At 47.0% G+C, this 14,357-nt stretch overlaps 1 protein-coding gene across 5 annotated transcripts in view; it reads left to right on the top strand.

The window, feature by feature from the left end:
- The window catches only part of SLC6A14 (solute carrier family 6 member 14), a 28,420-nt gene extending 16,100 nt beyond the window's left edge, over positions 1-12,320 (top strand). For 3 of the 5 annotated variants that reach the window (XM_073358560.1, XM_073358559.1, XM_073358565.1), the window contains 7 exons: positions 1,394-1,622; positions 2,513-2,638; positions 3,194-3,312; positions 4,533-4,632; positions 5,135-5,244; positions 6,278-6,445; positions 10,355-12,320. In XM_073358560.1, the coding sequence (XP_073214661.1) occupies positions 1,394-1,622; positions 2,513-2,638; positions 3,194-3,312; positions 4,533-4,632; positions 5,135-5,244; positions 6,278-6,445; positions 10,355-10,504 (1,002 nt within the window). In that variant the 3' untranslated portion in view covers positions 10,505-12,320. Of the gene's footprint in view, positions 1-1,393; positions 1,623-2,512; positions 2,639-3,193; positions 3,313-4,532; positions 4,633-5,134; positions 5,245-5,780; positions 5,895-6,277; positions 6,446-10,354 lie in introns of those variants that run through there. The other 2 variants (XM_073358564.1, XM_073358563.1) reach the window with 2 other exon arrangements.
- Positions 12,321-14,357: the final 2,037 nt, after the last annotated feature.

Below are 14,357 nucleotides of genomic sequence, written 5' to 3'. Positions count from 1 at the left end.
GGCTCAGGGGTGGTTCTGAATGCATAAAATATTTGCTTGCGGGTAATTACACAATCTCAAAGCCTATAAAGGCTTGCATGTGACTTGGTTTCCAGAATACAATAGCTTCCTTCTTAACCAGCCAGACTCCTCTTATCCCTCCCTTCCAGGGATTATCTAAAATTGGATCATGCCTTCCAGAAACCCACAATTACAGTGAAACCCCCTATCCCCACCTAGAGCTCATTTATCCAGAAGAAGGGCAAGTCCACTGCATCATTTGAATAAAGAGGGGTCCGGGTAGGGTTGCCTGCTATCACAGCTACAGCTGAGGTTTCTGTGTTACCATCCTCTGTTTTTCTGGAGTGTGTAACTTTACTCGCTAAACATGGACATACCCTGTGGCCTGGTGATAAAGGTCTCACCATGAGAGTGAGTATTAGGGCCGCCTGCTTTGGTTGGCATGAATTTCAGGGCATTTTATCTGCAGGTTTCATGAGTGTCTGAGCTTCAATTTTAGACTGGTCACCTAAAACTATGCCTTCCACTGGAAGTTAGATCAGGACAGAATAGGGGGTGGGGAGCAAGGGAGGAGACTTGCTCCTAGCATGGATCTTCTGTGAGGTTCTCTCCAACCTCAGCTCCTATTTTAAGACCAAAGCTCAGGTGTGGTTCTTCCTAGCGTGCTATAATAAAGGCTGGCCGGGGCTGGGAACAGCACTTAGAGCCTTTCACGCTTGGCTGTCCATTCAGATCTCACCTCTGTCACAGTGATGGCTGTTGCCATGTTATTGCGGGTTGGTGTCCGGTGCAGTTTGGTTCTCAGTGGATGGGTGTCTGCTGCACATCACCTGAAACATTGGTGTAACCAGGGACTACCTCCCCAGTCATAGAGGCAATTCTCCCAGGTCCCAGTCTGAGGAGCATGGGTGGGACAACGTGTGTGGGAGCTTCCACCGTTGCCAGCCTCTGCTGTCTGTTTTATTTCTACATTGGTATTTCTATGGCGTTCATATCTCAGCATCTCCCAGACACCTCAGTGAATTTCATCTCTCCTCGCTCCTGTGCAGTAGGAAAGTACTATCCCCACCGGTCTTACCTATTGGGAAACTGAGATGCAGAACATTTAGGTGACTTTGCCCAAGGTCACACAGGAGGTCAATGGCCGAGGTAAGAATTGAATCAAGATCTCCTGGGTTCTGGTCTAGTGCCTTAAGCACAAGACCAGCCTTCATGCCCTTTGGATAGGAAACTTCACTCCCTGGGTTCATTGATATATGGCACTTCTCACTAAAATTCTCATAACATTTTTTTAAAAAATGCAGCATCCCTTACAGGACACTCCTAATGGGTTAGAACAAATATTTGGGGGTAAATAATATAATAACCTACGTCCAAATTATTTCTGGTTTAGGTTTGGAAAGATGCAGCTACTCAGATATTCTTCTCCCTGTCAGTGGCCTGGGGGGGCCTGGTCGCTCTCTCCTCTTACAATAAGTTCCATAACAACTGCTATTCCGATGCCATTGCTGTTTGTTTAGTAAACTGCATCACCAGCGTGTTTGCGGGATTTGCGATATTCTCCGTTTTGGGACATATGGCTTTCCTGGCAGACAGACCCGTCTCTGAAGTTGTAGACTCAGGTTTGTTTGATAGTCTCAGTATTCATCACAAAGACTTCTTGTCTGTCACACTCTTGAGTTGTTTTCTAAACCTGTTTAATCTCAGCTGCTCTGACCGTAGTTTATTGGTGCCAAGCACTTTCAGCGTATAGAGGCTTGAAAGAAGGAGGACGTTTTGTCCTCGTTTTCCATCACTAGTTGACTTCATGCTGTCCACCATAAGTCAATGGAACTTCTGCTCCTAAGTCACTCAGGTGCTATTGGAAATCCCACCCTATGTATCAAGTGTGTCTCAGCTGACGGGCAGGAGCAGTCACAGATTGATACGTAAGGTAACAGAAGAGGACATTTTAAAAAATGAAAATACAGGCTTGATATTGATTCTATTTGTCCTGTTGCATCAAACATGTTAGTAAATCTTCCAAATTATAGATGAAATTCACCCCATACACAAGGCCTTTGCACAGTTTAATGCTCAAAATAGGGCTTAAGTCGTTCTAAAGTAGCACACAGGCCTTTGGGAAGACCAGACCTTCTCACCAGGGGGAATTTCACCTCTCATCTATTTAAGAACCTAAACCTTCCCATTTGGCTATTTGAATTCTTTCTCGTTCAGGATCTGCCTGAAATATTAGCCTATTCAAATCTGAATGAAAGTAATGAAATGTGGTTCGTATTTCTGCAATCCTATTCGGCCACAGCTAAAAGCTTTGGCGGAGTTTGGTTCAACAATTTCAGGCTACATCCTGCTTTGGTTATAGCCAATAGCAAAACTTCCATTGACTTTAACACCTCACTTTTTGTATTCCAAATTCTGATATAATTTCCCATTATTTAAGTTTAAGAGAAATGAGTCAATTTTGCACTGAGTGGGTCACGATGATAATGTATCTTCTCCTCCCCTATTTCAGGGTTTGATTTGGCATTTGTTGCCTATCCATCGGCTCTCTCCAAGTTACCAGTTGCCCCTCTTTGGTCCTTTTTATTTTTCTTCATGCTTTTACTGTTGGGGCTTGACTCTCAGTTTGCTTCCATAGGTGAGTAAGACGTGACATTAGAGCTGAGTCAAATTTGTCAGCTGATTTTTCCACCCAAAAAAACCCGCATATTTGGATTAACCAAAACATTTAAAGAATTTGTGTTAATTTAATTGAATTGTTTCAGTGACATCCCCCACACAAACCCTTCCAAAAATCAAATATTTCACTTTGACATTTTCCAGATGAAACATTTTAATTTTTCAATTTTCAATTACATGTTGTTTAAAAATTTCCTTCAATTTTATTTTGAAGAAATGTAAAAAATGCTTGAACATTTCAGGTTGAACAAAATGTTTTGTTCAATGCAGAATGATTTTTTCCAACTTTTCAGTTTGCTGAACATGTTGAAAAATTTTCATTTCAAGTGGATTCAAGTCGACAATTTTTAATTTATTTAGCTATTTATTTATTTTCAGAACAGCCAGTGAACGAAAAAATCAGGTATTCACACCGTTCCTCTTAAAATAACAAAATGCTTCCCGGATAGAGTTAGCTGCATTTCTTCATTTTGCTGCCCATGTCCAACAAGTAAAATTCTTTCTTCCTCTGCAGAAACAGTGACAACCACCATACAAGATATGTACCCCAAGGTGATGAAAAAGATGAGGGTTCCTGTAACCTTGGGATTGTGCACGCTTCTGTTTTTTCTTGGTCTCCTCTGTGTCACTCAGGTATAACATTAACTCTTTGTTGGCAATGGGTTTAATTATGATTCAGCTGGTGGGAGGATTTGTACAAGACAATACACCATTTCCCCTTGTGACAAGAAAATCCCTGCTAGCAGCATAGTCCTGTGTGTGTTTGTTCTGAGAGAGGTGACCTCCATGCCCCCAGTTCTGCAAACACCTATGGACATGCTTAATTTATGCATACAAGAAGTCCTAATGGCAGTATTTGCAGAATCCAGTCCTCTGAAATGACTATAATTTTTTAAATGGGAGTCTTTGTCAGCTGATAATTTGTGAGCTGTTTTTAGTGTCTGAGCCGTTGATTTAATTTTTTTCTTCAGTTCAGGAGATTAATTTGTGTAATCTTGAACATTTATCCACCATGCCTGCAGCAGCGTAGGAACTGCAAGTGGATATTGATAGTTTTATCATTCAGAATTGATTACCAAAGATGGCAGCTCTCTAGAACTGGTATATTCAGCTCACAGAAAATCAGTAGCTAAAAAGCTTCTTCAGCTAGTCAGGTTAGCCCCTAAAATATAGTGATTGTATTTTTTCAGTTCACTGAATGTACTTCCTTGGGACGATTGCTTTTTAAGATGTCAAGAGTGATTTTTTTAAGGGCCATATCCAAAAAGATAGTTTTACATATGTAATTACAATGAGAAAGTTGCTGCCCCAAAAGAAGTTAACCCTAATGAACCTGTGGCAAGAGCTATGGGATAATATTCAGTAATTCCCCCTCCACTTATTTCCTATCATACTATTTTATAGGTGTGTTCATATTTGTGTGTAGCCCACACGAGGAACTTCTGGGTCTTTGTCCCCCTCTAGTGGCTGGTGCATAACAGAGGATAAAAGTCAACTTCAGCAGCATATTCAGCATATTGCTAGTGTTACTCCTTTAGCGCCATCCTCAAAAGCTGATGTTATGGCACTCAGGGTCTCAGGTTCAAACCCTGCTGTCCCCTCATGTGTGTTTTTACATGTGCTTTGTTATTACAATAGTGATCAGTAGTATGCCATAAAATGCACTTGTCTGTGTAAATATAAATATTGAAATCAAGTAATGTGCAATGAATGAGATCTACCCCTGGAAAATGGGGGTTTTAAACAAAAGCCCAGACTGAGGTTGAATTCAGCTGGCATGAATTCCTCGTATTGCCATGCAAAAGGTTACTAGCACGGGGTGAAAAGCTAGCTCTTTATTGTTTGTTTTGCAGGCAGGAATTTACTGGGTTAACCTAGTGGATCATTTCTGTGCTGGATGGGGGATCCTTTTTGCAGCGGTCCTGGAAATAATGGGCATTAGCTGGATTTATGGTAAATCACTGACACTGGAAAATCAAGCTGTGGCAATGCAAATAATCCTGGTCATATCACAGTCATAAAAACAAAACATGCTACAGAAAAATTTGCATAATATCTCAATGGTTAAAAATATCTCCTGTTCCAAATCATTAGAGCATAAGAATGGCCATACTGGGTCAGATCAAAGGTCCATCCAGTATCCTGTCTTCTGAAGTGGCTAATGCCAGATGCTTCAAAGGGAATGAACAGAACAGGGCAATCACTGAGTGATCCATACCCTGTTGTCCACTCCCGGCTTCTGGCACTCAGAGGCTAAGGACGCTCAGAGCATGGGGTTTCATCACTGCCCATCCTGGCAAATAGCCATTTCTGGACCTATCCTCCATGAACTGATAATTATAAGGAGCAATGCATCCATGCTTTGTAAAGCTCCTTATACTTGCTTTCTGTACATCATAAAACCCATGTTCTAGACCCCAATCTTACAGTGCACTCTTTGGCCATCTTTCAACAGGAGGAAACAGATTTATCCAAGACATTGAAATGATGATTGGAAAGAAGAGCTGGTGGTTCTGGCTGTGGTGGAGAGCATGCTGGTTCTTCATTACCCCTGTTCTCTTATGTGTAAGTACCACGGTTGAACTACTTTGAGTTTTTGGCCAAGAACATATTCATTCCAGGTTGAACAGTTTCCATGTAGAGATTTGGGGCTGCATCTTTGGCCCCTTTGAGCCTGTTTTAAAGCCAGTGTAACAGGCCAGCTGAGGAGTCTCCACACGTGGAAGAAACGTGGGTGGTGGTGAGCCATTGTGGCAACTCAGACGCCATCCCTGCGAAGCGTCCCGCCCTGGGCACAGGACACGTGACTGGTGCCCTGTGCTCTGGCAGTGCCGGGCCATTGCAACTGGGGCTGAAATTTAAAACAGCCCGGGGTGGCTCCTCTGCACTGGGCCAGTGCCTAGCAACTCAAGAGTTAAGGAATGCACATTCGGCACATCCCTTACTCTTCAGGTTCTTTCAGATCATTGCTACTTTGTGCTCTCGTGTGCTTCTGATCTTTAATATGTGCACTATGTAAAAAAAACAACAACAAAAAAACCCCACACCTGCAACTGTTGCATATCCCTTTCTAGCAACAACATTATCTCTAATCTCTCTAGGATACCCGTGAGGAAATGCCTAATATAAATATCTTACCTGTGCAGGAATGTTCTCCAGAACTTAACTCAGCATTCTTTGCCCCAATCCTGTAAACATTCGACTAGCGCATAGAGGTATAGTGAGTCATCCCTTCCACATCCTCAGAGCATGGCTGTGCATGCAAACCGAATGTGTGAGAAATGTGCCTGCCGAGCTATGCGGATTTCCGAGCAACACGGGTGTTTAGATATAAAAAAATACGGAAAGCGTATGCATGCATGTCAATGGATACTTATAGGTCAGTAGGGGGCGATGCATGATGATGCTTATTGCCTGACCACATTTGGAAACAAAACCCTGAACTGCAAGCCAGAGACTGTCTACAGAAAGCACCTTAGATTGCTGTCAAAGCAGCAGCGGTTCACTTGGAGATAAACTGGTAAATTGTGTGTTCTGTAATCAGTACAAATCAGTCTGAGCTTTAGTCAAGTTTTCTCCCTCTTCTTTTTTTTAACAGGTGATTTTATGCTGGTCTTTGGTCGCATTTTCACCTCCCAAGTATGGCTCAGTCGAATACCCTGCATGGGGAACTGCTGTGGGCTGGTGTATGATTGTCTTCTGCATCATCTGGATTCCCATTGTTGCAATTGTAAAAATAGTGAAAGCTCAAGGAAACCTGTGGCAGGTGAGGGCCTAAGAGAACATTTGCAATAGGACCACAGGGTCAGCTGTCCTGATGGAAGTTAATGGGGACACTTACAGTGACTTCACTGGGGGCAGGATCAGACCCTGACTTCTCACATTAATCAGATAAACTTGTTGGATCAAAACAAATCCCTGGCATTGGCAGAGATGAATTTGGCCCGATTGGCTGTCATACGAAGGCAATCAGTAATTCCCTTGGAATTTCATAGTCATTTGGCAGTGGTCAGTGTTTCCCTGTGGTAAAGACATGCAGTCCGTCCTGATCTTCATGGTCTCATTTACTGTTTCCATTGTTATTCCAGTGCTGAACTATGCAATTTCAAATCTACAGTCACGCTCGCATCTTCACTCGGGCCCCATCCCACTGTAGTTAATGAGGGTTCGGATTGAGGAAGAGACAAAGTGGGTGACCAACTTCTCTTGGTGAGAGAGACAAGCTTTCAAAATACACAGAGCTCTTCAGGCCTGGGAAAGGTTCTGAGAGTGTCAGAGCTAAATACAGGGTCAAACCGATAGTTTAGCATAAGTAATTAGCACATATTCTGAGGGACCATTCAAGGTAAAATGGCCCATTAACACCCCTGTAGTCACAGGACAAAAAGGGGAGGGGAGTAGTGGGTATAGATTGTTGTAATAAGCCATAAATCCAGTGTCTTTATTAAGACCATGTTTTTTAGTGTCTAGCAAAGTGATTAATTTAAGCTCCTAGGCTCGTCTTTTGAAGGTGTTTGTGCAGATTTCCCTGGAGGACGAGGACCGAGAGGTCAGATGTAGAGTGATCGCTTTGGGAAAAGTGCTCACCCACAGGTGACAGTGTTTTTGCCTTTTATCATTTTCCTGTGTGAGCTCATTCGAGAGCATAGTGATTGTCGGGTTTCACACACACAGGTGTAATTGGGCATTTAATGCACTGGATGAGGTACACCACACGTTGTGATAGGCTTGTGTAGGACCGTGGATCTTGAAAGGTGTGTTGTGGGGGTGATGATCATCGTATCGTGGAGCTATGTCTGCAGGTTTTGCATCAATTGTTCTGGCAGGGTCTGGTGCTGCTTTCATAGAATATCAAGGTTGGAAGGGACCTCAGGACGTCACCTAGTCCAACCCCCTGCTCAAAGCAGGACCAAGCTCCAACTAGTTGGTGTGTTCTGGTCTGTGAGGTGCTTGCTTGTGATGATGAGCTTGGAGAGGCTGGGGGGTGGTTTGATGGCCAGAAGAGGGGGTTCAGGAAATATTTCTTTCCAAATAGGGTTCCCATTGAGTGGGGGTGTAATTGTTTGATGTTACCCCATATGGGTTCCAGTGTGAGATGGTAGGGGACAACGAGGGGTGTGCGGTTGGAGGGGGGTCTTATTTCTGTATTGAAACAGTTTCTTTCTGGGGATTTTGGTGGCCTGTTCCATGATGTGATCTACTTCTCAGGTAGAGTGTCCTTGTATGGTGAAGGCAGTTTTAAATGTTTTAAGGTGTATATTCCAGACTTTCTCCTGGAAGACTATTCTGTGGTATCTGAGTACCTGGCTGTAGATAACAGATCTCTTGGTGTGTTTGGAGCGGTTACTGGATCTGCGAAAGTAGGTGTGGTGATCTGTGGGTGTCTTGCATACACTTGTCTGAGGGGTTCCGTTGTTGAAGCTGATCACGATGTTCAGGAAGTTGATGCCAGTGTGGGAGTGCTCCGGAGAGAGTTCAATGGACGGCTGGTGGTGGTTGAAGTTGTGGTGAAAATTGATGAGGGAGCTTAAGTCATCTGTGCAGAGGATGAAAATATCATCGATGTACCTCTCATATATCGGATAGTGCCTGGATAATAGCCTGGTCCGGCTGGCAGTGTGCCCAGGCCCGGGCGTATTTGCCAGCTCCTAGACTCGAAGGCCAGAAGGTACCATCATGATCATCTTGCAGGCCACAGAGCTTCACCCACCCACTCCTGTAATTGACCCCCTAGCCTCGGACTGAGTAACTGACGTCCTCAAAGCATGGTTTAAAGACGTCAAGGGACAGAGAACCCACCATTTACACGAGTTTAAGCCTGCAAGAGACCCTGTGCCCCAGGCTGCAGAGGAAGGCAAACCCTGCCCCCGCCCCGGCTAAGTTCCCTGTAAGCTGCGGGGCCACAGAGCAGCCTACCTAGTGCCACACAGGTGCTCAGGGAACCCTCCTGGGGACCTGCCGCGGCTGGGCGCGGGGCACCCCTCCCTTGGCCCCCACCTAGCCCGGCCCCAACCTGCTGCAGCGCCCCTCCCCCAGCCCCAACTCTGCTGCAGCCCAGACTGGCGGTCGGGGCGCCCGCCCAGACCCAGGCGTGGCCAGGGTGGCCCCAGGTGCAGCTGGGGTGGCCCGGCCCCAGGTGCGGCCAGGGCAGCCCTCCCCTGGCCCGGACCTGCTGGGGTCCGGGAAGGGATGCCTATCCTGCAGCCCAACCCCAGAACTACTTCTGCGGGAAGAGGCGCCTCTCCCCCCTCAACCCAGGTGCTTCTGCGGGGAGAGAGAGCTGCGGGGCGGGGGAATCCTCTCTCCTCACTGTTGCCCCAGAGCACCCTCCTGCACCCCAAATCCCTCGTCCCTGGCCCCACGCCTGAGCCCCTCATCCCTGGCCCCAACCCAGAGCCCGCACCCCCAGCTGGAGCCCTCACACCGCTGCACCCCAACCCTCTGCCCCAGGCCTGAGCCCCCGCCACACTCCGAACCCCATGGCCCCACCCCCACCACGTGAATTTTGTTATGTGCACATCGATATGAAGGTCATGTGTCACATATCGCCTCCATATTGGTGCACATAAAATTCATTCCGCACATGGGTGGGGAAAAATTAGGGGGAACTCTGCCCCCAGGGTCTCTGACAATCTGACCCGGGGGAAAATTCCTTCCCGATCTCAAATATGGCGATCAGTGAGACCATGCGCATGTGGGTGAGACCCAGCAGCAAGATACCTGGGAACGAATTCTCTGGAGTAACTCGGAGCCCGTCCCATCACCAGCCATTGGAGAGATTTGCTGTGTGTAGCAGGTCGGCTACACGCCATTGCGAGCAGTCTCATCATACCATCCCTCCACAAATTTATCGAGCTCGGGCTTGACGCTGGTTAGGTTTTTTGCCCCCACTGCTTCCCTTGGAAGGCTGCTCCAGAACTTCACTCCTCTGATGGTAGAAACCTTCGTCTAATTTCAAGCCTAAACTTGTCAATGGCCAGTTTATATCCCTTTGTTCTTCAGCTCATTTAATTTCAGCAAATAGGATTGCAGCATGCAGATGAATTGAGCTGCAGGACAAAAGATGGAGACAGGGAAGAGGAGGAACGGGGAAACGGTCACCTATTTCGGATGTCACCTTTCACCATGGAGTGAGCACGGGGCAGCTGCAAGGGAAGCAGCGGAGAGCAAACAAGATGTGTAGGGGAGGGACCTCTGCTAGTGTAACCCACGCACCTCCTGGGGGTGGTGTTCGGTAGTGGCACCGAGATCACTTCGAGCAGACTCATTTTCTCTCTCTGTAGCCTTAGCTAGCAGCCGGCTGGCTTTTAGCTCATGCGGTAGAGGCTCATGCACTAAGCTCCAGAGACCCCGCCCCCCCACCGCTGACGACCGGGGTCTGTCGGCATTACACTAGCACAAGTCCATCAGCCCAGGCACTCTTGCAGAACGAGCTTTAAATGCAGCTGAACTTCCTGGGCACTTGTGATTTGTAACCAAATGTTTGGATTGCTTTGATTTTGTACCTGAGGTGGGTTTTGGGGCGCGGGGAGGTCAGTGTTTCGATTTCTCCCCACTGTTCAGCAAAATGTACCAAATAAAGCATGGTGCAGAGAATAAAAACCTGCAAGGAAATATCAGCAGAAACAACGAAGAAATTAAATCCCCTTTGGGGACTGTATTTTTTGCTTCCCAGCGTATTGTGAGCTGCTGCCGGCCAGCTGCTAACTGGGGACCCTTCCTGGAATGTCACCGAGGAGAAAGGTACAGCCACATGGTAGATCCCCACAAGGAAAGAGACCAGGAGATCCCCACTGTGGATGGCTTCGTGCACAAGCTGCAATGAGACGCCTGCCCTGGGCTGCATTATTTTTTAACACAAATGTATTTTCTTTTTGTTTAATGTTGGAAAATAGTGATTCAAAATATTGAAAGCCATACTATTTATTGTTAGCTCTGCCTGTACAGGGAGGAGCAGGGCATGAAGTAGAGAGGAAAGCTCAAGCCCACGGGCTGGGAGGGCAGGAAAATACACTCCAGCCTCTCAGAACGTAGGGACTGGGAGCAGTCTGTAGTGCAGCTGGCCTGCAGATGCTGCTAAGGGAGGATGTATTGCACAGGGCTTGGGCCGCGGGGCTCTGCGCTGGGCACATACCAACAAGCCAGGATCCCAAGGCACCTCCCTGCGCGCTCTGTTTTCCGGAGCTGGCGCACAGCTCAGGCTGATAGGTTGCTGCTCTCTGGCTCAGCAGCCCAGGGGAAGTGAATAATTGCTGCTGTCTGGGCCTTCCTCAGGTTTCTCAGGGCTTTTCATAGAATATCAGGGTTGGAAGGGACCTCAGGAGGTCATCTAGTCCAACCCCCTGCTCAAAGCAGGACTAATCCCCAATTTTTGCCCCAGATACCTAAATGGCCCCCCTCAAGGATTGAACTCGCAACCCTGGGTTTAGCAGGTCAATGCTCAAACCACTGAGCTATCCCTCCCCCCTATTGGTGCTGAGAAAAGCGTGCATCTGTGTCATTTGTGTCTCTCGACATTGAGGGGTGACAAGCTGCCTTGCTGATGAGGATAGAAAGTGGCGAGGGAAGTTCCCATAGAGTTATCATTGTTTCCACGGGAATTCCTCCGGGGTCACCTTTTGGTATGGTGTAAATACGGTCAGCATTCACTTGTCTGGTCCTCGCAACCCCAGCTTCCTTAGCACAGACACTGCAGTAGAAACTTTCACCCTGCAGCTTTTGGTCCTTCTGTTTTTCCTGCACTACGCACGGCTTTACCCATCCTTCCCTTCTCTGGAGCCCACACTCAAGGCAAAGCTCCGCCTGGCCAGGGGCGCCGCACCAGGCCTGCATGCTACTTAAGCCTTCAACAAAGAGCACAGGTGGGACTTAAGTGTGGCCCAGACCTTGTGCTGGTGATCTGCACAGGAGAGCAGAATTTCACCCTGAGTGTAGGTTATAATTGCCATTCAGCATTTGCAACAACACCAGCCTCAACCACTCCAAAATCATGAGTGGGGACCCCCAAAATCATGGGATTGGCTTAAAAACCATGAGAGTTGGGTTCTTTTATTTGCCTTCTGGTGTTTGTGGCTTTAGGGTTCACAGTTTTCAGCTCTTCTTAGCATTGATGGGGCTAGAAACTTACTTTGCTTTTTAAATGAAAGCTGAGGTTTGCACATAATCACATGACTCCAGGAGCTGTATCTTTAAGAACAAACACCAAATCTCGTGAGATTTCGGAGCATTGAATTTGTTCTTTCATTTGCTGCCAAATATGGAATGGGTGGTCTGGCTAAGGGGTGCTGACCATGCAGACATTGCCTGGAAAGCCCAGCCCCACACAGAAATCATATTAAATGAACAATTGAAACTTGTGCCTGTAGAATAGAGGATTTCTATTTTGCATTATTTAAAAAGTTGGGTGGGATTTATTTTTCCCGCATGTTAACTCTGGGTTGTTTTTTTTTGAAACAAGATGGCAGGGTGATCAAGTACCGGATCCGCTCAGTGGTATCTTACTAATTCTGGGCTGGGGTTGGGCCGGAGAGCTGAGGGCTGGCTGTGCTGTATACACAGACCTACATTTTGAACTGGCATTTTTATGATAAATTAACTATCGTGTTACTGTTTTTAGCAAATAAAATGTAGAGTTTTTACAACTTTTGGAACCAGATGATCCAACTGGTCTCTCTTGTCTCCCACTGGGTAGAAAATCACCTAAAGAAAGCACCAGCGGTTCTTACCTGAGATTGTCAGAGCAGCTTTGTAGTGCAGCAAGACTGCGGTGTCCTGAAGTGGGGATGAGGGAAGCCCCATCCTGGAGGTGTTTTACTGTGGAAGCCAGGAACAGACATAACAGACCTGGTCATGAGCTACAATCCAGACCCAGCGCAGAGGGCCCAGATAGCAGCCTGGTTTCCCTAGCTGGCAATTCCTCCAGCATGGAGAAGTGTATGGCTATCACTGAGCCCATGTAGTCAGGTCCTGTGTCACCTGATCCCAGCTGCCCTGGGGAGATGGGGCAAGCTGGAGGCTTGGCTGGAGTGCACTGTTGCTCCTGGGCTGGCAAACAGCCCCCTTGGAAGCTATTAGCTTGAATATGTTAGAGCAGCCTCTAGGCTCTGGGGCCAGGGTTTTCATGGCACCAACCCCATGGTCCGGGAGCTGCTCTCCAGTGGGAGGCTGGGGACAGAGAGAGGCTGGGAGTGAGAATCTCCCTGGCTCCAGCTTGCCTTGCACCAAGCAGAAGAGCTGGCAAGGTGTGAGGAGGGGCAGTGATCTGTGCCGGGCAAGGGAAGGAGCAGAGAAAGAATCCAGAGGTTAAGCTATAAATAGAATGTCATACCCCAAATGGGGGGAAAGTGAATCCAGCCCAAAACATGACCCAGAGGCTCAGCAGAGGGTAAACAGGGGCTTTGGAGAAAGTGGATAATACACCCCTCTCCGTGTACCGCAAACGTGCCATACTGCTGGGATCTCCACCAGCTGCAGCAGCCAGGACATCTCTCCTCACCCTCTTCGTGCAGCACTTCCCTGGCTGGAACTCCCTGAATCACTTTCATGATCCTATCGCAGCTCGGCCTCCCATGTGCGGCCCATAAATGAGACAGCAAGCAGCTTCCCTAGAGCCTGGGGAATCAGGCCAAGCCATATGGGCCAAACCCACTCTTGGGAAATCGTGGGACTCTTGGGAAATCACTCCCGAGACTACAGAGCCCTGGTGGCTGGCATAGCCCCTTGCTGCCACTCCTGGTGGGGCACAATTCCTTCCATGTCTTTAGGAGCCAAGATTCCCCCACCACAGCCCTTGGCCTAACAGCTGAGACAGGTGCTGTCTCCTCACCCATTCAGTCCTCGTTCTTCGGGAGTCGATTGAGCTATCTCCAGCACAGCTCCTGGGGGAGGGCACAGTCCATTAAAGCTGGGCTCAGCACCCTGCTCGCATCAGGGCTGGTCAAACAATGGGAATTCTCCTTTGCAAAATATTCCAAACAGAAAGGAAATGGTTTGTTTTGTTCAAAATCTTTTTTCCCCCTTTTGGAAGAAATCATTGAAAACAAACAATTTCCTCTTGATGCAAACTGAATTGAATTGAGCCAAATACTTTTGTTTGTTTTTTTTTAAATTCCTTTCCCCTCTTTCTCTCTCTTTGGGGCAGGGGGGAGGGAAAATATATCAGAGGGATAAATACCAGAGAGGGAGAGGAATTATTTAAACTCAATACCAATGTGGACACAAGAACAAATGGATATAAACTGGCCACTAGGAAATTTAGATTAGAAATTAGACGAAGGTTTCTAACCATCAGAGGAGTGAAGTTTTGGAATAGCCTTCCGAGGGAAGTAGTGGGGGCAAAAGATCTATCTTGCTTTAAGATTAAACTCGATAAGTTTATGGAGGAGATGGTATGATGGGATAACATGGTTTTGGTAATTAAATATTCATGGTAAATAGGCCCAATGGCCTGTGATGGGTTTTTAGATGGGGTAAGATCCAAGTTACCCGGGAAAGAATTTTCTGTAGTATCTGGCTGATGAATCTTGCCCATATGCTCAGGGTTTAGCTGATCGCCATATTTGGGGTCGGGAAGGAATTTTCCTCCAGGGCAGATTGGAAGGCCCTGGAGGTTTTTCGCCTTCCTCTGTAGCATGGGGCACGGGTCACTTGCTGGAGGATTCTCTGCTCCTTGAGGTCTT

This window comes from Lepidochelys kempii, chromosome 9 (assembly GCF_965140265.1).
Source record: "Lepidochelys kempii isolate rLepKem1 chromosome 9, rLepKem1.hap2, whole genome shotgun sequence".
In the NCBI taxonomy this organism is placed as follows: domain Eukaryota; kingdom Metazoa; phylum Chordata; order Testudines; family Cheloniidae; genus Lepidochelys; species Lepidochelys kempii.
This window is presented reverse-complemented; position numbering and strand designations above follow the sequence as displayed.